General features: G+C 40.2%; 2 protein-coding genes across 3 annotated transcripts in view; both read left to right on the forward strand.

Annotated features, from left to right (window-relative positions):
- LOC132012539 (small ribosomal subunit protein eS4-like) overlaps positions 1 to 9,966 on the forward strand; it is a 29,557-nt gene extending 19,591 nt beyond the window's left edge. The window contains exon 3 of the mRNA XM_059392594.1: positions 9,385 to 9,966. Coding sequence (XP_059248577.1) covers positions 9,385 to 9,951 — 567 coding nt within the window. The 3' untranslated portion in view covers positions 9,952 to 9,966. The remainder of the gene's footprint in view (positions 1 to 9,384) is intronic.
- TMEM108 (transmembrane protein 108) overlaps positions 1 to 23,851 on the forward strand; it is a 365,304-nt gene that overhangs the window by 320,711 nt on the left and 20,742 nt on the right. The window lies entirely within an intron of this gene.

Genomic DNA, 23,851 nt, shown 5'->3' on the forward strand with positions numbered 1-23,851 from the left:
TTTCCCTTTCAGAAGAACAGCATTGTGTCTTGGCTACTATCCAGTTTAATCATACTGCCCATTTCCCAAACTTCCCTTCACAGGCACCGGACAGGCACATGATTCCTCCTAGCTTTTGTTCTGGTGTCATTTTGGAGAAGCATTGATTTGTGTCCTTTAAGGTTGCTTAGCAATGAGACACAGGAGGCAGAGTGAGCAGATAGAATTTCACAGGTGGCTCTTTCTTCTCCCTGTTGCATTTGTTTTCACCCTCTGTTTCAGCCCATTTTAGTCTTTTTGTTGCTCTGTAAAGTCTTGATCTCAGTTTTTATATTACAAGACTTATGTTTGTGCCTGTTCTATTGTTATCCACCTTGAAGACTTTTCAAAAGCATGAAAGGCACACACTATAAACAAGTTATATCATTTTGGATTTCCATGTCTGTGGTGGGAGCATGGCATACATGATATTAGATACATGCCAGTGAAACTCTGAGCTGGGGAAACACCTGGAAATTTACGTTCATGTGGAGGCACCCAAGAATTCTAAGCAGGCATCTGACAGACTTCTGCTATGCTAGAATGGGCACAGAAGGATGAGTTGGCATCCAGAATATCGCATCCCCATCTCCAGGGAAGCTTTGCCAGGAAATTTGTTTACTATAATAAATTGTGTAGAACAGAAATATTGGGGTTTTGATATGGGTTCTAGCAGTGCATTTGTGAAATGGCAGAGTATGGAAAGAATGGGAGTTTGGGGTTAGAAAGGGGTCTGAACCTCAGGCAAGAAAGATACAAGATTCATGACCAAGAAAGTTAGCTCATGGTGTAGCTCGGTGCTTTCCCTGACACACCAACATACACCCATGCCTCACTAGATCCCTGCACTTCCTACCCCACCAAACAGAACCTGGCAAGCCCAGCTCAGAGAGGGGTTTAAGGAGCCAGGCAGCCTTCTTAACTGTAGGAGTAGCCTGTCAGATCTTACTCTAAATGTCATGAAACCATTTTTACAGGAATATAAATTTCTAATTTAGCTTTTCTCTTTACACATTCCTTTGGCATATGTGCTAAAGCACATGTTTAAAAAACTAGCTATAGTTCAATTCTGATTTTCTTACTTTAAAATGATCAGCACTTCACGCTTTTATGCATAATTCATTATATAAACCATAGATCTTTTTTGAGCTCACAGGAGGGCAGACAAGTGTGAAAATACAGTTTTGTGGGTCATACCAAGTTAGCTCATGCAGGAACTCCATACTTAGACCTGTTTCTATCCAGGTGACTTCCAGTGCACAAGTATTCAGCTAGAAGTATCTGAATATCACTATGCAGCATTTGGAGATGGTTATAAGGAAGAAAAATGCTACAACTTCCTGCTTCAAGGCACTTGGTTTTTTCTTTGCCTCCTAAAGTTTGAAATTAGGACTCTGTTTAAGCATACATTTTCATCTAGGTTCATGTTAGAACAACTTCTGCTTGTTGTAACATCTCTGAACCCAAGATGTCTATTACAGTTCTGTCAGCCAGGCAGCACTCATGACGGTCATCATTGTACACAGCTGAATTTTGGTTGTAGTTGTTCACCTCATCTCTCCATTTGAAGCAGATGCATATTTAACTGCTTTTTCTAAAGGCACCACAAAGATGCACTGTGACTCAGCATTGACATAAAAAGTTATTGTGTATGCAGAGGACATCGAAGTGGGTTAGCAGGGCATCAATTTGATACTTGTGGAACAAATGTCCATCATTGTAAGAATGATCTCCATTCCGTAGTCCAAACCCAACAATTAAGTCCTAGATGAGATCAAGGGAAAGAAAACACCCACAAAGCAGTTAAAATTCAGTTATGTTTTGTTGCTGAGATGCTTGCAAAAGGGTTGACAGTTACTTAATGACATAAGTGAAGGAATATATGAAAAAACTGTCTAGGTGAGTCTAAAGCAGTTCTTTCAATAAGAGTAAAATAAAAATTATAACTGTGGGGCACCTGGGTGACTCAGTCAATTAAGCATCTGATTTCAACTCAGGTCATGATCTCAACTCAGGTCAAAATCTCATCACGATTTCAACCCAGGGGTCCTGAATTGAGCCCCTCATTGGGCTCTGTGCTCAGCGGGGAGTCTGCTTCTCATTGTCCCTCTGCCCTTCCCCTGCTGTGCTCTCTCTCTCAAATAAATAAAATCATTTTTAAAAATCGTAATTCTAGGGGCACCTGGGTGGCTCAGTGCGTTAAGCCTCTACCTTCGGCTCAGGTCATGATCCCAGGGTCCTGGGATCCAGCCCCACATCAGGCTCTCTGCTCAGCAGGGAGCCTGCTTTTCCCTCTCTATCTGCCTGCCTCTCTGCCTACTTCTGCCTACTTGTGATTTCTCTCCCTGTCAAATAAATAAATAAATAATATTTAAAAAATCATAATTATATGAAAGCATTATGTCATAGTTTGTATTTTTTTTACCCACGCATAAAACAATATTTTACTTCTTCTAGTTGAAGTAATCTGGTACTTAAAGTAGAAGAGCTAAAATTTCCTTAGATAACTATTATATCTATTATCCAGTTGTTAGCCTGGAGAACTTACAAAATTTGCTGCCAGAATTGCATGTCTCACCATAGGCTTAATGTACCCTCACATGGTTTTGACATGAACAACAAAGATTTCACGGTCTTGCAGATGGAGATGCTAAAGTCCAGAATCCAGAAGTCTCCATTCAATCACTAGACATTTATTTAATCAAATGGACCATAAGATGTGAATCATGGATGCCCTTTTCCCAGTGTTCCATGTTGACACTTGGGCTTAGAGGGGAAAATAGGGGAAGAAGAAGCAAAAGAGAAAAAGAAGAGAAACATGTAGGAGGACATTTCTCTACAGACAGCTATTCATTACCCCTTAGTAGTGTTTATTTTCTCTAGCCTCTGCTCCAGGATACCTTCTCCACAATTCCCTCTCACCTTTTCCTTTTCTCTCCACCCCTATCTTCTTCCTTTGCTTTTGTCCCCTCCTTCCCTCTCTTCCTGTCCTTCTAAACCTTGAGATGGCGGATTAACTGGAATGGGAAGGGAATGGAGACAGCAGGCCTTGAAAAAAGACTTTAAAAACTTAAAATTGCCAATCCTGTCTTCATCTCAAATCCTACTATATTCTATATGCCTCTTCTGTAAATAAAGTTTTATTGAGTCACAGACACACCCATTCATGTATATCTTTCCTCCATCTGCTTTTACACTATGATGACAGAATTGAGTACTTGCAAGAGAGACCATATTCTCAAAGCCTAAAATATTTACTAGTCTGTCTAGATTTGCGCCTCCCCAAGAATATCCTGCAGAATTCTAGTTCTGCAAAATGTTAAACAGATATTGCTGGGAAGAAAAAGATTCTCAGGTCAAATAATTTTGGAAACTTTGCTTTTCAGTCACAAGACTTCTTGGAGCCTTTAATATGCTAATGTGCATTGTAAATTTCTGAGAAGTAGCTGAAGAATACAGCATTTTCCCAAGTTTTTTCACAGAGCTCTTGATGAGGATAGAGTTCCTCAGAACACATATTGGAAAATATCTCTTCAACAATATACAAGGTACATAAGTGAGAAAGGCAAAATGTGTCCATACACATTCAGCTGTATAAAGAATGGGAAGGGGAAATGTAGTTAAGGGCTCACTTGTGAATGTTTCAATTATCTCTGGAAAGGTCCATAATTAACTGGTAACATTGCTTACTTTATGTGAGTTACAGCTGGGACAGAGACTTTTCACTGTATTTTTCTGCATTTTGACTTTTCAATCATAACGATATACTTTACTATCTAAATAATCAATTAATCTGTCAATCAACTTAACTAAGTCTTGAAACAAAAATGTAAAATGGTAAACCACTTCAGAAAACAGTTTGACAATTTTTAACAAAGTTAAATATACGCTTACCATATGTCCCAGCGGTTCTCTTTCTAGGTATTTACTCAAGAGAAATGAAAACATATGTCCATAGAAAGACTTGTAAACAAACATTCATAATAGCTTTATTCATAATAGTTCTAAGCTGGAAACAACCCAAATGTTTGTCATTAGATGAGTGAATGCAAATTGGGGCAGAGCCATGTAATGGAATACTACTCAGCCATAAAAAAGGAACAAATTACTGATGCAGCAAATGAATAAATTTCACAGATATTACAAAGCAAAACACAAAATATTCTATCTACATCCACTTATGTAAATATCTACAACAGAAGAAACAAACCTAATAGTGATAGAAGTCAGATCATTGGTTGCCTGGAGTAGGTGTAGAGGAGGAGATCTGATTGCAAAGGAACACAAGGACTTTCCAGGAAAACAGAAATGTTCTCTATCTTGATTGTGGTTTGATTGGTTTGTGGTTTGACTGCTGGCTACACAAGTATGTACACTTGTCAAAACTCATCAAGTACAGGTTATGTGGATGTGTGGATTTAATTGCATATAAAGTTAATTTTAAATAATAAATAATATTTAATTATAATTTATTTAATTATAATAATAATTATAATAAATAATATTATTAAAGTTAATTTTAAAAGGAAAGAAATAAATATTTCCCTAAGTCAATCAAAAGGGAGCCATGAAAAAGGAAGGAGTATGCAAGGTGAAAAGATGGATTCAAGTCAGTCAGTCCTCCAGTATGACTGCACACAGGATAAGTCTCTGCCCTACAGTATGGGAACCCCAGAGAAATGGAGAGAAATGAGCAGACCCTACCTGAACTGGTTCTCTTTTTTTGCTACCTGGGGATTCTGGTTTACAAACAGGCTCTATAGGAACAGAACTGTTCCACCTGGTTGAAGGGCTCTGTTTACCATGAGTGAGGTTGATGACCCTTTCTCTCATTTGCTGTGCGGTAGATCAAACTATAAAGCTGTCCCTGATGGTATTCTCTGTTTCTGGGACCTCACAATTCGAAGGGTAGCTGCATTGTCATTTGGGGTATAATAGCTGGTGAAAATGTAAGCAACAGAGCTGACTTTGCTACCGCCCTGAAAGATTATTCCCAATGGGTTGTCTTCAGCTTATAAACCAACTGGACTCCAAAATAAGAGAAAAAGGGCTTTTGACTCTTAGAACACATTTCCTGATGGAAACAACATTATGGATCATTAAATACATACATACCTACAAACCAACATCTTAAAATCCACCAGGTGTGAACTAAGGTATTGTGGACTTAATCTAAACTTAAGGCAGCCAGTGTTCTTTTTTCCCTTTCCCACTTCAGAGCCAAGTGTCTTTTCATATGAGTATAGGAATCAGTCTTCTCTGCAGAACTTTAAAGTAAGTCTTCTTTCTTACAACATAGTAAAAAACCTAGTGGTTGTCTTTGCTTACAGATGTCCACATATACTCTAGCAGATATGTCTAGACAAACGTACAGACCTACTGAGGACTATAACACATGAATGAAATGTGGAGCCAAAGCTGGGTAGGATCTGACTCAGAATCTGCACACAGAGCAAGACAGACCTGGGCTTGCAGCTTAGAACTGTCACATTCCAACTGTGAGATCTCAGGCAAATAACTTAAACCCCTTTGCATGTTTCCTCATCTGTAAGCTATGGCAATAATACCTATCTTGAAAAGTTATTATGTGGGTTTAATGAAATAAAGTAGACATTCCATTTACTATTGCCATGTAACAAACTTCCCCAAACCTTAGTGGCTTAAATCAATGACACCATTTATTTTGTTCACATACCTGCATTTTTGGATAGGACTTACTGGGGACAGCTTGTCACTACTTCACTTAGCATCAACTAGGCTGAAATCACCTGAAGATTGATTTACTTACCTGTCTGGCAGTTAATGCTGGGGAGACTCCTACTGCTGGGGGCTTAAAGAGCTGGGACTCCTTGGGCATGTCTATCTCTCTGTGATCCATACAGAATGGCAGCATTACCTTATTGCATGCCATCTTTTAAGAACTCATAATAGAACGTGGAACACATAGTGTCACTTCTACCATAGTATCTCAATGAATGTCAACACACTGTAAGAAGAACCTGTGGGAGCGCCTGAAAGGCTCTCTTGGTTGGGCGACTGCCTTTGGCTCAGGTCCTGGTCCCGGAGTCCCGGGAAGTCTGATTCTCCCTCAGACCTTCTTCCCTTTCATGCTCTCTCTCACTGTCTTTCTCTCAAATAAATAAATAAAATCTTAAAAAAAAAAAAAAAAAGAACCTGTGGGATGAGATATTTTGGGGGCAGTCTTGTTTGAGAAATATAATCTGGCAGAGTAGGAGAGTATGTCACACAGTACCTGAAACATGTAGGACCAGATAAATAATATCTTTTTGACCATTCATACTGCTACCACCACTGTTACTACTATCATGTACTATTATTATTAGCATAATTGCCAGTAAACCTGGGGCAACTATCACTACTGATGTTCTGATGCTTGCCCTTCCTTTGGTGGGTGACAGCCATAGACACATTATCACTTCCAGGAAATCATTAAGTGGAAACCTTGTGTTGGCCTAAAACTTCTACAACATAATTTCCAGTGAGGGAAGGTGATACCATGATTGTGAGCAGAGAGGGCTGAACACACAAGCTGTAAATAAAATTAAACCTGGGGAACAGGAAGCAAAGACAAGAGCCTCCTCTGTGGTGAAGAGACGGTGAGGATGTCCATGGAGCCCCTTGTCCCCAGCTCTCCTCTCCCCCTGGAAAAGAAATGCAACATGAACTTACTAAGTCCTTTAACTCACAGTGTGTCGTACCCACATCACAATGTATAGATTTCTCTGGACTTGTGTCCCTCTGTATAGCCCCATTGAAGACCAAGGACAGAATTTAGACTTAATCAGTTGAAAGACATTCATTTGGTAAGAGACCCAAGAGAAAATAAAGACCATAAATCCGAAGTGCAAAATTACGAAGTTAATATCGAACAGTTTTAATGGGAAAAGATCGCTACAACTGCTCCTAATCCTCACCTGGCTTATGATGTTCTCAAAAAGTGGTTCTGTTTACAAGCTGACCCACTTGTTATGGGCTAGCTCCTGAGCTATTCCAATTGCTCTCTTGCACTCTGTTTCTGAACCTAGGCTGCCCAATTGGCTCCACATCCACCTGGTATGAGCACAACACTAGGAATAACAAATGTACCTTTTGAGGTTGTGTTTTACAAACGCAAGTTAATCTTACTGAAGGCAGAAAGTTTAGGTTCCCTTTGTTCTTGGCTCACTTTGGACTAAAAAGATATAGAAGATAACAGATCCAGTCAGTCCAGAAGGCACTGTTCCAGAAAAAAACCACAACTGTAGTTGCCAAGCAGAGTGGGATGGAGCACTGCTGTAGGCTACCTGATTACTTGTATTTGGAACTTACTGAATGCCTGGACCCTTTCCTGCATGGCCTCACCTGCCCTACCTCTTTTCTGTAGCTCATGTGGATGATGTGGCCTACTCCTCTGACAGATCTAGTTACCAGTCCCTCTGCACTCCCTTAGCAGCATCTATCAAATTTGGTGAGATTGGAATCACAAGGAAGTGATTAAAACACACAGACACACACACACACACACACACACACACACACACACCAATAACATAGTTTGTTCCCTGATAATCAGTTTCTGGTTCAGTCTAGAATAAGAACCTAATAGTTAATATTTCTAACAGGTTTCTAGATGATACTTATGGAGCTGGTGTTACACACTTAGAGTAGTTCTTCTAATAGTTCATATACCTCTACTATATTTGTTATATTCTGATTTTCATTATTATTTGCATAGCAAAGACTTAGCACTGTCCAATTGAGATAAATATGAGCCACATATATCATTTTAAATTGTTTAGTAGACACATAACAAGGTAAAACTAATTTTCATAACATTTTGTTTAACCAAATATTTCCAAATATTATTTCAACACATCATCAATATGAAAAATTATTACTGAGACATCCTACATTTTTTTGTAAACCTTCAAAATTAGCTATGTATTTCATACTTCCTGAACATTTCAGTTTGAACTGCCCGCATTTGGAATGCTCAATAGCCACATGTGGCTAATGAGGAGTGCAGACTTAGATGTAGTACTATGTGCTAGACAATGTTATAAACCCTTTATATATTAACTCATTTAACCCTCACAGTAATCCTATGAGATAGTGTTATTAACCTCATTTTATAGATGAGGAAATTAAGGCACAGAGAGCTTAAGTGATTTATCCAAGGTCACTGGGCTAGAACGTGGGGATAAGGGGTTTGAATCTTGGCAATCTGGCTTCAGGGTCAGCCTCATCACTCAAGTCCTCCCTGCTCAACCGCAATTCCTTGGAGGATAGGGAAGAAACATTATTTCGTTGCATATTCCCATAGCATAAACAACTATTAGCTCAGATAGGATACCTAGTAAATATGTGCTAAATTAATTAAATGAGTGAGAAAGGAAGATGAGGGGGTGACAAGGAATTTGTCAAATGTTCAGCCAACAGGATTAGGTGCCTTCAATCATCAGTGTGTATGATTGGTAAGAAGAATATTTGGGGGGGGTTATTAAGTTTTTTATTTTACTTCCAACATAGTTAACATACAGTGTTAGATTCATTTTAGGTGTACAGTATAGTGATTCAATAATTCTATATATCATTACTCAGTGATCATCATGATAAATGTAATTTTAATCCCCTTCAGCTATTTCACCTATTCCTCTCCCACCTTCCCTCTGATATGCTTTATTTTAAATAAGTACCCTAGGTTAAGGTTTTTTGTTTTTCAACAGAAACATTTTTACTTGAAACATACTTCAGAATACATGCTTCTAAAAGGTATATATATCACATTCCATCCAAGCAAAATAAAATACACATTTTCTTCATGTACACACAAAAGAATGCCCTATTTAAATCACATAAAAATCAGGGCACCTGGGTGGCTCAGTCGGTTAAGCATCTGCCTTCAGCTCAGGTCATGATCCCAGGGTTCTGCTCTCAGGCCATGATCCCAAACTCCTTGCTCAGTGGGGAGACTGCTTCTCCCTCTCCTACTGCCTGACACTCCCACTGTTTATGAGCATGTGCTCTCTGTCACATAAATAAATAAAATCTTTGAAAATATCACATAAAAAGAATCATAACAAATATTACAAATTTAAGAAGACTGGAATCATACCAAGTATTTTCCAATCACAATGGTATAAAACTAAAGATGAACAATAAAACAAAGCTGGAAAATCGACAATGAAAATATTAAATATTTAATACATAAATCTTAACACACTGCTGCACAAACAATGGACCAAATAAAAGTCAAATGAAAGTATGTCTCAAAACAAAAGAAAGAGAAAACACAACATTCTAAAACCTATGAGATGCAGCAAAAGCAGTTAGAGTGAAATTCATGCTATACATGTTTGTATTAAGAAAAAAAGGGGGGAGGGCTTTTTTCTCGGGTACCGGAAGAAGGTCAGCAGTGACAAGACCAGAGAGAATTTCCGTCTGATCTATAATACCAAGGGTCGCTTTGCTGTTCATCGGATTACACTCGAGGAGGCCAAGTACAAGTTGTGCAAAGTAAGAAAGATCTTTGTGGGGACAAAAGGCATCCCTCATCTGGTGACTCACGATGCTCGCACCATCCGCTATCCTGATCCCCTCATCAAGGTCAATGACACCATTCAGATTGATTTGGAAACTGGAAAGATTACTGATTTCATCAAGTTTGACACTGGTAATCTGTGTATGGTGACTGGGGGTGCTAACCTGGGAAGAATTGGTGTGATCACCAACAGAGAAAGACACCCTGGTTCGTTTGATGTGGTTCATGTGAAAGATGCCAATGGCAACAACTTTGCCACCCGACTCTCCAACATTTTTGTTATTGGCAAAGGCAACAAACCATGGATTTCTCTTCCCCGTGGAAAGAGTATCCGCCTCACCACTGCTGAAGAGAGAGACAAGAGACTGGTGGCCAAACAGAGCAGCGGGTAGAATGGTCCCTATGTGACATGATTGGAAGCCTTTATACCTAATTAAAGGTCATACAGCACGATTAAAAAAAAAAAAAAGTCAAATAATCAACATTACACCACAAGAAATTAGAAAAAGAAGAAACTTAGCTGAAATTTTTTAAATTTTTTAGCTGAAATTTAGTAGAGGAAGGAAATAAGGAAAAATCAGAAATAAATAGAGACCAGAATGAATAATAAAATAACACTGAAAATAATGACCAGTTTTTCCAAATAAATAAATAAAATTGGCAATGTTTTAACTACATTAATGAAGAAAAAACAAGAGAAGTCCAAAAACCAAGATGAAAAATGAAAAAAAAAATACAACAGATAACCACATAAATACATAATGTGATAACAGGTTGCTATAAAAATTATATACTAACAAATCAGATAACTTAGGGGAAAAAAACATAATTCTTAAAACACACATTACCATATTGAATTTGAATCATGAATTCATGAATCTTGAATCCAAAAGAAAAGGAAATCTTAAACCAATAACAAAAATGAAAGTTAAATTAGTTGATACTGAGGCAGGATCAAAATAATACAAGAGCAGAAAAGTCTAGTTTTTCTGATGTAAGTATTGCTATTCCAGCTTTCTTTTGACATCCATATGCATGAAAAATGTTTCTCCAGCCCTCACTTTCAATCTATAGGTGTCTTTAGATCTAAAATGCAGCATAAAGATGGGTCTTCTTTTTATATCCTTTCTGAAACCCTTTGTCTTTTTATTGGAGCACTTTGTCCATTTACATTCAGAGTAATTATTGATATATATTTATTGTCATTTTATTACTTGTTTTGTCATTGTTGCTGGAGATGTCTCCAATTCCTTTCTTGTCTTTGTCACTTTTGGTCTCTCCTTTGCGTTGAAAAGTATCCTTTAATATTTCTTGCAGGGCTGATTTAGTGGTCGTGAACTCCTTTAGTTTTGTTTATCTGAAAAACTCCTTCTTATCTCTCCTTCTATTCTGAATGACAGCCTTGCTGGATAAAGTATTCCTGGCTGCAGATTTTTCCCATTCAGCACTTTGAATATATCATGTCACTTCTTCTGGCTTGCCAAGTTTTCTTTTTTTCCTTTTTCTTAGTTTCTGTTAAAAAAAAATCTCCAACTACCTTCATAGGTTTTCCCTTGTAAGTCAAGGACTTTTTTTGTCTTGTTGCTTTTAAGATATGTTCTTTATTTTCTTTATTAAATTTGTTTTGCAAATTTAATTACAATATGTCTTGGTGTTGGCCTGCTTTTGTTGATTTTGTTGGGAGTTCTCTGTGCCTCCTGGATCTGAATATCTGTTTCCTTCTCCAGATTAGGGAAGTTTATTGCTGTTATTTCCTGAAATAAATTTTCTGCTTCCTTTTCTGTCTTCTTCTTCTTCTGGGACTCCTATAATACAAATGTTACTACATTTGATGGAGTCACTGAGTTCTCTAAATCTATTATCATGTTGCATCATTCTTTCTCTCCTTTGTTTGGCTTCATTTTTTTCCATTATTATGTTTTCTAGGTCACTAATTCATTACTGTGCTGCCTCTAACCTGCTGTTCATTACATCAAGCTTGTTTCCAATCTCATTTATTGCATTCTTCATCTCTGATTCATTCTTTTTTAACTCTTTTATCTCTGTGGTAAGGGTTTCACTAATGTCTTCTATTCTTTCTCAAGCCCAGTGAGTATCTTTATGATTTAAATCCTCCATTAAGGGGCGCCTGGGTGGCTCAGTGGGTTAAAGCCTCTGCCTTAGGCTCAGGTCATGATCCCAGGGTCCTGGGATCGAGCCCCGCATCAGGCTCTCTGCTCTCTCTCTCTGCCTGCCTCTCTGGCTACTTGTAATCTCTGTCTGTCAAATAAATAAATAAATAAATCTTTTAAAAAAATAAATAAATAAATCCTCCATTAAGGGGGATGCCTGGGTGGCTCAGTCCGTTAAGCATCTGCCTTCGGCTCAGGTCTTGATCGATCCCCATATCTGGCTCACTATTCAGTAGAGAGCCTGCTTCTCCCTCTGCCCCTACACCCCCACCCACACGTGTGTGTGCTCTCTCTCTTTCTCTCTCAAATAAATAAATACAATCTGTAACAAATAAAAATAAAAAATAAATTATCCATCAGGCAGATTACTTATCTCTGTTCTGTTTAGATCTCTGGCCATGGCCTCATGTTGTTCTTTCATTTGCAATAAATTCTTCTTTCTTGGAATTTTGTCTATGTCTATGCCATTTTCTGTGTGATAGAAGTTATGTCTCCTACTACTGAAAGTAATGACTGTATGAAGAAGAGGTCATGTAGTGCCTAAGGCCTGGTGCTTCAAGGAGTACCTCTGGTGTGTACTGCATGCACTCTGCTATTGTGTTTTGGCTGCTCTACTCTTCAGGAGAGCTACATGCAAAGACTATCCTTGCCTGCTGTGGGCAGTGTTAGGTCCCTGGCCCAAATGTGGTGAGTTTTAATGTGTATGCTATGGTCTGCTTATGAAATGAGTTTTAATATGTATGCTATGGTCTGCTTATGAAATGAGACCTGACACTAACTCCACCAGAGCTAAGGTTCTGTAGAACTAACTCTTTGGCTGGGAAATGTAGTATGAAGAGGGGTTTGTGCTGGTCTTCTAGGGGAGAGGCCTGCCACTCTGGATCTGAAATAAGCTTGACTGAGAAGGACAGTCCCACCAGAGCACAGGGGAATGGGGCTTGGTGTAAGCAAGTTAGGCAGCCAGTATTGGCACTTTGCTGCCTCCTGCAGGTGGCTTTGTGTTTATGCTGAGGTGCAGGGGAGGGAAATGACGCTGACCAGCTCCCTTGTTCCTGAAGAGGTATGTCTCTGAACACTGACTCCCAGGGATACTCTCTGAGGGGAACAAACGAATAATCTCCCCATTTTGTGCCCAGACATTCTTCAGATCACTGCTTCCACACTACCTGGCCCCATGTTGTTTGCCTGCCTTCTCTCTAGGAGCAAGACAGAGGAGCAAGACCCTCTGAGCTCTTTCCTAGCCAAGCCCACTGACCTTTAAAATTAAAAAATATTTAAGCCCTGATTGTTGCAAAGACTCACAAAATTCAATCCCTCCCTTTTCCCAAGCCAGTGACTTTGGGGAAACACTCTCCTTTGCATTCCCCTGTGTATACCTTTCTCTCTCTCTCTTATCCTTCTCAACCACAGCTCCCTCCCCTCTGCAGTACCTACAATCCATTTCTCCCCTAGACTACATCTCCACACTTCCTATCTTCTTCGTTGAGGCCTCTTCTCTCCCTTTAGTTGAAGAGTTTATTCTTTCAGTCTTCAGGCCAATTTCTGGAGTATTTAGGATGATGTGATAGTTATCTAGTTGTGTTTCTGGGATGAAAGGAGCCTTAGTCCTCCTACTCTGTCACCATCTTCTGCTCCTCAAATATGAATGAGAGGAATATTTTTATTTTTATTTTTTTTAAGATTTTATTTATTTATTTGACAGACAGATCACAAGTAGGCTGAGAGGCAGGCAGAGAGAGAGAGAGGGAAGCAGGCTCCCTGCTGAGCAGAGAGCCCGATACAGGGCTCAATCCCAGGACCCGAGCCGAAGGCAGAGGCTTAACCCACTGAGCCACTCAGGCACCCAAGAGGAATATTTTTAAATTAAATTTGAAAATGTCTATTCTCAAGGAGCTTCCAGGCTAATGGAAAGAGGTGAGAGGTACACAATGACAAGAATATGTCTGATGTATTATTAGTTAGCATGGCATTCATGGTTAAGATGCTTAGAACCAGGAAAGGGGTACACTGAGAGAGGCTATCCCAAAGTGGTGAATCTTTAAGGGGATATTAAATAATATAGAAGGAATATTTGGATAAGACACTCAAAATAATGGGTAATATATGAGTAATACATAGGAATGACAAGAGGGGAGATCATCCTCCTCTTCTTCATCAGCACTGATTATATACTGTATGTTGCAGATATGGTTCCCAGAAAGCAGACTACGAGCTACAAATCTGCATTTAGGACGTTTTTTGGAAGTGTTCCCAGAATCAACACTTTCAGTAGAGTAAAAGAAGCAGGACTGGGCAGGGGAAGAAATTGGCCTGTGATGCAGTCACACCAAAGGCCTCAGCCAACCCTATAGGGAACTCCAGAGCTGGAGTGGCCCTTTACAGTTCTCCCAAACTGAGGCAAGGAGATCAATCCGTTTATCCACAGGAACCAGTCATTGAATCCAAGCTTTTTAGGAATGGGGTATAACCTTGAGCAAGGCAGCTCTCTTCAGCTGAGAGCAATTCCTGAAGAAGAACTCAGCTATGTGACATCAACTGCCAATGCTCCTACCATCTATAGAATAAGAACCTCCTTGTTGGGAGTGGAAAGAGGAATCTAGATGTCAGGCTACATTGTCCTCTTAGTGCAAAATCTAAAAAACCAATGAGAGAATATGATGGTGAATGAAAAGTACCAGACAGAATCCCAACATAGCCAGATTACCTGGGAAATTGATACAAGATCATACAACTAGTGTGTGAATTTATACCTAGTTCTAGTATGTGTTTTCTTCCCATATTTCTCCAGGAAATAGAAGAGAGAGGTGGAGGAGAAAACTTAAGCACTCTTTATTATAAAGTGACCTATTTCTGGGTCTGTAGGATTTAAAACAGTGTGTTCTATATTCTAGAAGGAATTTGCATCACATTTGGGTAGAGGGACATCACTTACCTATGTGCTTTAATACCTAAGTTGTGGGAGCTGTGGTTAAAGTAAGGGGAGAAGAACTAACCAAATTTGGGGTAAGGAACTACCTCCCCTCCTCCCCATGCTTAGGAGATAAGGGCAGCTACCTTTTGCGAATGAGGAGGGTATCTGCAAAAGACAACATTCTGAAGCTGGGCTGTGGTGGTGGTCCCTGTACCACCACAGGCTTGGTCTGGGATGAGAATCTTTCAGCAATGTGCTTCAGTTTCTATCCTAATCTTATTTTCTTGGGTTCAAGTCAGAGGCAGGATTTAAACTATGCTATGTGTTCATCTTAGCTCCCCATTGAATGTGTGACCTTGAATAAATCTTTTAACCTCTCTGAATCTTGGTTTTAGAGAATGAGACCCACCTCTTATAAAATGAGTATCAAATGGGTTTATAGGAATAAAAATCCTTGAAAACATAATTAGATACTTAATAAATGTATGTTCTGATTCTGAACATTAGTACAGTGTAAAATATAAAGTGCTAAAGTGTTTTCTACTCATGTATAAGTTCTGAAAAAAATCCTTTTCAGAATTTGCCAGAATTTTCTCTGCAAATATGCATTTTAGTACCCATGATGGGGAATGAGGTAATAGCAGCCATCACGTGATGGAGATGATCATGGCAGACAGGATGCCAGTTTGGGAAACACAAAGTCACAGTCAGCTTAGCCCTCAATAAATGTTTGTTGAATATATGAATGAAGAAATAAATGAATGGTGGAATGGTAGTAAGGGGATTCAGATTCCTCCTCTTCCAGGAAGACTTCCTGGGTTCCTCTGGCTTTCATGGGTTCCCTGCCAAGCTACTGCACATGAAATCTGTTACATCCCACATTGTTTTGAATTACAGACCATCTTGCATTGTTCCCTCCGTGTCTGTGTGTGTTGTTCTTGTCTCCTTAGTTTGACATGGATAAGAAAAAATTTTATTAGTTTTTCCTCCAGAAAGCTACCTCCAAGTCCATATTGAATTATTTGGGTACCTATACCCATGGATTTATACTCCAAAGAAGAATATTAAAGAAGTGGAGGGTGGGCACTTTATAATCACGTGGATTCAGATTTGTTCTTTTCCCCTCATAGGGTTTTATAATGAATGAATAAGATAATATGTAAAAATCACCTAGTAGAGTACCTAGCACATAGGAGGTACTCAATAAGTAGAAATTTAGAATTAGTGAATAGATATCAGTATCAATATTGGGGCGAAAGAAAGATGAATAGGGAGGAGAGCTTTAACCCCCAGGCATGCACAGCCTGGAGGGCTGACTTTTAGAATTCAATTGTGGAAATCTAGCTCATGCCCAAAACCTAAATTATACCTTGGAGTGTGGGCATCCTGCCTTGAAATGGGAAATTGGGCAATTTCACAAGGATGCACAGCTGTGTTGCTTGAGCCGTTTTGTTCCAGGCAAACTGGAACAGGCAGTGAACCTTTGGCAACTGATGAGAGCTATACCAGACAGTCTGCGCCCAGCCCCATCAGGGAACCAGGCGAGAATACCAAGCAGCTTTGCACAGTGCTCATGGAAAAGCCGCGGGGGCTCAGGAGCCTGCAAGTTGGTCTGCCAGAGAGAACAGACACCCTTCTTTGACGTCAGCCTCTCCACTCAGCCCACCTCCCTGCTCCCAGACTTGCCACTGTCCCTGCTAGCCTCTTTTTCTCCTCTCAGTAAGCAGTAAGCTCTTCTGTGAGGAGTGGGTGCTGAGAGATAATGCTTCAGACTTGTCAGCAAGTGTAGGAGGATGTTAGGTCAAAAGCCCCAGTGCTCTTTTTTTAAATTTTTTTTATTAACATATAATGTATTATTTGTTTCAGGGGTACAGGTCTGTGATTCATCAGTCTTATACCGTTTCCAATGGTCACCATAGCACATAACTTCCCCAATGTCCGTCACCCAGCCATCCCCCTCTACTCCAGCAACCCTCAGTTTGTTTCCTGAGATTAAGAGTCTCTGTGGTTTATCTCCCTCTCTGGTTTCATCTTGTTTCATTTTTCCCACCCTTCCCCTATGATCCTCTGTCTTGTGTCTCAAATTCCTCATATCAGTGAGATCTTGTGATAATTGTCTTTCTCTGATTAACTTATTTCACTTAGCATAATACCCTCTAGTTCCATCCATGTTGTTGCAAATGGCAAGATTTCAATTTTTTGATGGCTGCATAATATTCTGTGCTCTTTTTAGGTAGGTAATTAGGCCAGGACTTTGTGCCTTTTCTTCTCCTTTTTGCTTTTGAGAATTTGAAGCTGACGGTAGACAGATACTGGTGAGCTTAGGTTCTAGGAGTATCCAAAGTATTCCTCAGGAATCCTGAAGATCCTCTTTTGATTGCTGAGTAGCCCACCGGACCAGACCCCAAGCTGTGGGACTTTAGGCCCTGTGGGAATCATTTTATTGGGATTATAGGAACCAAGCATTTTATTGGGATTCTAGGAACCAAGCATTTGGAGATTCCGTGGGCTTCACAGGGCTGCCCTGTCAGCTGGTCCTCAACAGTAAGTTCTCCTGTTTGTCCTGCTTCCTTACCGTTCTCATCAAAACCTGCCGAGAACATACACCTTCAACTAGGAAGCCAACGCTGAGACATATCTCTGTAAAGCCCAGATCCTGGCATACACTTTCACACAACCCTTAAGCACTTTGAAAAGAAATATAAAGCTGATTTGCTTTTGTAAATCAAAATTTACAAATGAATGGGAAACATTCAGTGATGGACACAGATGTGGAAGAGGATTGATCTTAAGAGAATCTGTAGGAGGTAGGGTCCATCTCAGCCTTCTCTTGCCTCACCCTGTCTTATGCAATGTTGTGTTCATTTGAACTAGTTAATGTTAATCACCAAAGTAAGCAAAGTAAAAATGAGATAAATACACAGATGCACACACTCACATACATCATACTGCTACAACATGGGACTCACATTATTTACTGCTTTCTATTGTTGACATTGTCTTCAAAGAAATAAACATCTATAATTTTGTTGTTAACATTCAGCTGCAAATAACTTAAATATATGGAGTTAAGTATTAATTTATTCCCCTATTCAGAAAACATTGTTGTGTTCCTTGTATGAGTCAGATCGTGAACTAAGTTCTAGGTCTCCAGATGTTCAGGAAGGTCATGGCCTCAGGGAGTGTAGGAGAGACTAAAATATCAGTTGCCTATCTATTTATTGCCAGTACTATGTGGGGCCCTGTACCTCTAAGTCTCCTATCCCACCTCTGAAAGCACCCTGAACTGAAGTTAGGCATTATCATTCTTATTGTATAGCTGAGGAAAACAAAGCTAACTAATTTGCCTGAAGTCACACAAGTTGGAAGTTACAGAGCCAGAATTGTTCCTAAATACCACTGCCCAACCCCAGGTTCATACCTTCCCCCCACACTCCTGAATGAAGGGCTCTGTGGGGAGACAAGCCTCAATATGAATGGGAACAGAGTGTCCTGGCAGCACTGGGCTGGGAGCCATCATTTCTGACCAGGAATATTGAAGGACCTTGGTCTTGTCAAGACAAGGTGACAGTCAAGCTGGGTTTTTAGAGATTGATACACTATCACCTAGCAGGAAAGGAGTATGGACAGATATTTTGAATGAGGATGGAGGTATCCATATCCAACACCTTATATGGCTCCCAAGGTTAAATGGCAGGGCAATATAGCCCTGTAGTGATGATAAATAAGCTTTGATTTTCATGCAGCCTGCTTCCCAGGTCAAGAAAGTTGTGACTGTTTTTATCGCATGAATGACATTTACCCTAAACCCTCAGTTGGATTTTGAACAGGTTTAACACTATGTGTTCAAGCTGTTGGTTTTTCTAACCATTTCGCCTTCAACTTCTATACTTTGTTTCTAAATGCAAATGTTTTAAAAGCTGAGAATCAGAGGGAATATAGGAAGATGTGGCAATAATCATGGATTTTTTTTTCCCTTTTCTCTTTCTCTAAGTAGGCTCCACAACATATCAGTAGCTAGGTTAGATCAGAATCTACCCACCAAGTTAAGAAAGATCCGAGGAGCCAGAGGCCACTATTAGGGCAGAGTGAGACTCAGACTTTCCTCCACCCACTGTCCTATCTGCATGCCCTCATCTGTGGACTCATGATCTTATACCAAGTTGCTAGGAAAGTTGCCTGCAAACATCCCCTCAGTTAAATCCCCCTCCAAAACCCACTAGGAACTTTTTAAAAAAAAATTTTTTTTAATTTTAGAATAGCTTTAAATTTATAGAAAAGTTGCAAGAGAGAATTCCTATATACCCCACATTCAGTTTTCTGTAATATTTTATATTACTATAGTACATTTGTCACAATTAATGAAATGGTACATTATTATTAACTGAAGTCCATATTTTATTCAGATTTTCTTCATTTTCCCCTAATGTCCTTTTTCTGTTTCAGGATCCTATCTAGGATACCACATCACATTTAGTGGTCATGTCTCCTTGCAACTTTTGGCTGTGATACTTTATGAGACTTTCCTTGTTTTTGGTGACTTTGATAGTTTTGAGAAGTATTGGTCAGATACTTCATAGACTATCCCTTAATTTGGATTTTTCATTTGTTTTTCTTATCATTAGCCTGGGTTTATGGGGGAAGGAAAACTACAGAGGTAAAGTGCCATCTTCAAATCAAGGTCATATACGGTCACCATGACTTTATCTCTGTTAATGTTGACCTTGATCACCTGGCTGAGGTAGTGTTGGTCAGGTTCTCCACTATAAAGCATGGAATATATATTTTTTTTATTAGCATTTTCCTTTTAGTTTTGGGAGAGTACAAGCAGAACTGCATTTGTGTTCTTTCCCATGACGTCAACAAGATATTCCCTGAATATTAATGATCATGTTATCTTATTAGAAGCTGAGTTGAGGGGTGCCTGGGTGGCTCCGTGGATTAAAGCCTCTGCCTTCAGCTCAGGTCATGATCCCAGGGTCCTGGGATCAAGCCCCACATCAGGCTCTCTGCTCAGCAGGGAGCCTGCTTTCCTTCCTTTCTCTGCCTACCTCTCTGCCTACTTGTGATCTCTATCTGTCAAATAAATAAGTAATATCTTTAAAAAAAAAGAAGAAGAAGAAGAAGAAGAAGAAGAAGCTATACCCACCTTTTATGACCTGGCCTCAGAACTCATGTGGCTTCACGTCAGCCACAGTCACAGCCCCATCCAGATTCAAGGGAAGAGAACATAGACCTCACTTCTCCAAAAGGAGTACCAAGTCCCATTTAGGAAGAGTAAGTCAGTTGGGATGTATTGTGATTATTTTTGGAAAATACAAACTGTCACAGTTGACTGTTAAGTAATTTAGGTTTCTTAGCCTTCAGCGAATACTTGTTGTAGCCACTGTGCTGCACTAGATATGGAGTTATATCATTGAGCCAGATGCAGTCTCTACCCCCCCGGCAGCTTACAGACACTCAAACAATTAAGACATTTGCCATTTCCATTCAGAGACTTGGAGGCTGGAATAGGTTAGATGTAGAGGTTACAGCCACCAGGAGGGACCTCTAACAAGGTCTTCAATACCAAGGAGGAATTCTACATGGAAAATATTTGTCCTAAGAGGAGCTGAATGCATAAAGCAGAAATCTACAGCTGAAGACAAAAGGCAACGTAGTTGCCCTAAGTCTTGCTATCTTTGGGGAGAGTTTTTTTTTTAAAGATTTATTTAGGGGTGCCTCATGGCTCAGTGGGTTAAGCCTCTTGCCTTCAGCTCGAGTCATGATCTCAGGGTCCTGGAATTGAGCCCTGCATCGGGCTCCCTGCTCAGCGGGGAGCCTGCTTCCCCCTTTCTCTATGCCTGTCTCTCTGCCTGCTTGTGGTCTCTCCCTTTCTGTCAAATAAATAAATAAAATCTTTTAAAAAGTTTTATTTATGTATTTGATGGAAAGAAAGAGAGAGAGCATACAAGCAGGGCGAGCAGCAGGCAGGGGAAAGGGAAAAGCAGGCTCCCCGTGGACCCAAGGAGCCCAATGCAGGGCTGCATCCTAGAACCCTGGGATCATGACGTGAGCCAAAGGCAGTTGCTTAACTGACTGAGCCACTGAGGTGCCCCACAAGTTTTATTTTTTAATTGTGGTCGTCACGGTTGTTGTTGTTATTGTTTTGTCATTGCCTGTCTTCATGCTGCTTCATTCTTCTGTTCCTATAGGACATTTTCCTGAATCAAAAACCTCTCAGTCCCTAAGGTCTCAAGCAGCCAGGATCAGAGAACCTGGGTTTAAATCCTTGTACTTTCACATGGTAGCTGTTTTGACCTTAGACAAATGACTTGATTATATAGTTAGCATGGATATAATAGGAGGGCCCAGACTGCAAATGGGGTGTTCTTGCCTATTTCCTGCTGCTAAGAGAGAATCTGTGCTGTGTATGCGTGTGTGTGTGTGTGTGTGCACGCACGTTCACATGTGTTTGTAGTGTTTTTGTTAGGAAACTGTGCTCTGGGAGCACCTGGGTGGCTCAGTCAATTAAGTGTCTGCCTTTGGGTCAGGTCATGGTCTCAGGGTCCTGGGATTGAGTCCTACATTATACTCCTTGCCCCTCTGCCCGCTGCTCCCCCTGCTTGTGCTCTCTCTGTCAAATAAATAAATAAATAGATAGATAGATAGATAGATAGATAAATAAAATCCTTAAAAACAAAAACAAAAACCCAGAGCAGCACAAGGTAAGTCATGCCAGCTGGAGACCACAGGTGTGATTGCCTAGAAGGAGAATAAAAGCAAAGATCTGCACCCTAAACTCCCTGGTTTCATAAAGAAGCCAAGGTCACAAGCATACGTTATCTCATAAAAGCATTTGTCCAGCACACCCTGAAGGCAATGATGCATATTTATTTCTGAGGGAAACCATGCTGTGAGAGATGAGGAATTCATGTTTTATCTTTAAAATAAAAGGGAACATTGAAGTTCAGAGGATGGAACACAGTAGAATACCAGGACCAGTGATATAAAGAGAGCACTGTAGGTTTGGAGCATTAGTGGGATTGGAGGGGGGGTGAGTTGGCCTGGGTCACTCATAGTCCTAACCTGTATAGCTGTGTAGCCCAGGGTAAGTTTTTCAGTTTGTTGGGCCTCAGCCTTCTCATCTATAAAGTGAAGGAGCTGGATACCAAAGAATCCTAATATCCCATCCAACTGAAAGATAATAATTTTGAAATTAGAAAAGCCCATTTCCTGGCAAGATGGTATGTTCCTGCCCATGTTGAGAACAGACTCTCTGATGGTCAGACTTCATATGTTGTGGATACTCTTTCCTTATATTTTTAAAACACTGGATGCAGAAGCTAAATTCTTAAGTGTTCCAGTTATTTGTTGCTATAAAACAAACTACCCCAAAACAGTGGCTTAATCATTTACTTTGTTCCCAAATGTTAGGATTGACTGAGCTCAGTGAGGTGACTTTCCCTTGGTATCTCGTGTGTGGTTGCAATCCAACAGTGGCTGGAATGAGGCTGCTTCACTGTTGTGTCTGATGCCTGGCTGGGGTTAGAATAGCCAAGGCTCCTTAGGCCTTTGTCTCCCTCTCCAAGTGGTCCCTCCACTCAGTCTCTCCATGTGGTGGCCTAAAGGCCACTGGACTTCTTATATGGGGCCAAAGACACACAAAAGAAACCTGCAGAAGCAGTATTAGCTTTTCTGTCCTGGCCTTGGAAGTCATGTGATGTTACTTCTGCCCCATTATATTCCTCACAGAATTCACAAAGGCCTACCTCAGGTCAAGGGGAAGGAAAAAGACCCACCTCTTGGTGGGAGGGGTGTCCTTGAATTTACGGACAGTGGCTGAGCTGCCATCTTGCTTGGGGCTTGATGATGGGGGGATGGCTCAAAAGACTACTCAATCTCCTGATTTTGTGATTCTATCATAAGGTTTGAAGACAATGGGGGAAATATCTAGTAGAAATCTAGTTTAATGGAGGAGGAAAGCTCTACATAGAAGATAAATACATTTTTTTAAGATTTTATTTATTTATTTGACAGAGAGAGACACAGCAAGAGAGGGAACACAAGCAGGGGGAGTGGGAGATGGAGAAGGAGGCTTCCCACTGAGCAGGGAGCCTGATGCGGGGCTCAATCCCAGAACCTTGGAATCATGACCTGAGCCAAAGGCAGATGCTTAACAACTGACCCACCCAGGTGCCCCAAAGATAAAGCCATTTTAAATTACAAAGAAAATGATGGGGTGCCCAGGTGGCTCAGTCAGTTAAGCACCCAACTCTTTTTTTTTTTTTTTTTAAGATTTTATTGATTTGAGATAGAATGAGAGCAAGAGAGAGTACCAGGGGGGGGGGGGGCGGGGCAGAGGGAGAGGGAGAAGCAGGCTCTCCTCTGAGCAGGGAACTCGATGTGGGGCCTGATCCCAGGATGCTGGGATCATGACTGAGCTAAAGGCAGATGCTTAACTGACTGAGCCACCCAGGTGTGCCCCAGTTAAGCATCCAACTCTTGATCTCAGTCCAGGTTTTGATTTCAGGGTCATGAATTCAAGCCCTGTGTTGGGCTCCACACTGGGCATGGAGCCTACTTAGAAAATATTTTTAAAAAATAAAATAACAGGGGCACCTGGGTGGCTCAGTGGATTAAAGCCTCTGCCTTTGGCTCGGGTCATGATTCCAGGGTCCTGGGAACGAGCCCCAAATCAGGCTCCCTGCTCGGCAGGGAGTCTGCTTCCCTTCCTCTGTCTGCCTCTCTGCCTACTTGTGATCTCTGTCAAATAAATAAGTAAAATCTTTTCAAAATAAATTAATTAATTAAATAACAAAATTACAAGGAAAATGAGATAGAATTGTTTATAAGTGTAAGGGAAATCTATATATGTAATAAATATGTCGTGTGTGTGTGTGTATAAGCGATTTTAAGACAAAAATTTAAAAATTTCCTACTCTTCTACATGAAGAGCAGAGACTTAAAACAATGTCTAGGCCTTTTATTTTAGCACTACAAGTTTCCTGTTACTTACAGGATAAAGTTAATTGATCATCTTATTAAAAGAACACCACATGTGTCATATAGAGCCCTGAAAGAAAACAGGTAAGAGGGAAGAAAAGTCAAAAGACCAATAATAGAAAATCAGTACTCAAAGGATTGTGGATCATTGCTTTTGACTATGCATAGCAGCCTGGCAGGTGGGGGAAGGGGGTGAGTGAAAATGTTTTAAGAGTGTAGACTCTG

This window comes from Mustela nigripes, chromosome 2 (assembly GCF_022355385.1).
Source record: "Mustela nigripes isolate SB6536 chromosome 2, MUSNIG.SB6536, whole genome shotgun sequence".
Taxonomy (NCBI): domain Eukaryota; kingdom Metazoa; phylum Chordata; class Mammalia; order Carnivora; family Mustelidae; genus Mustela; species Mustela nigripes.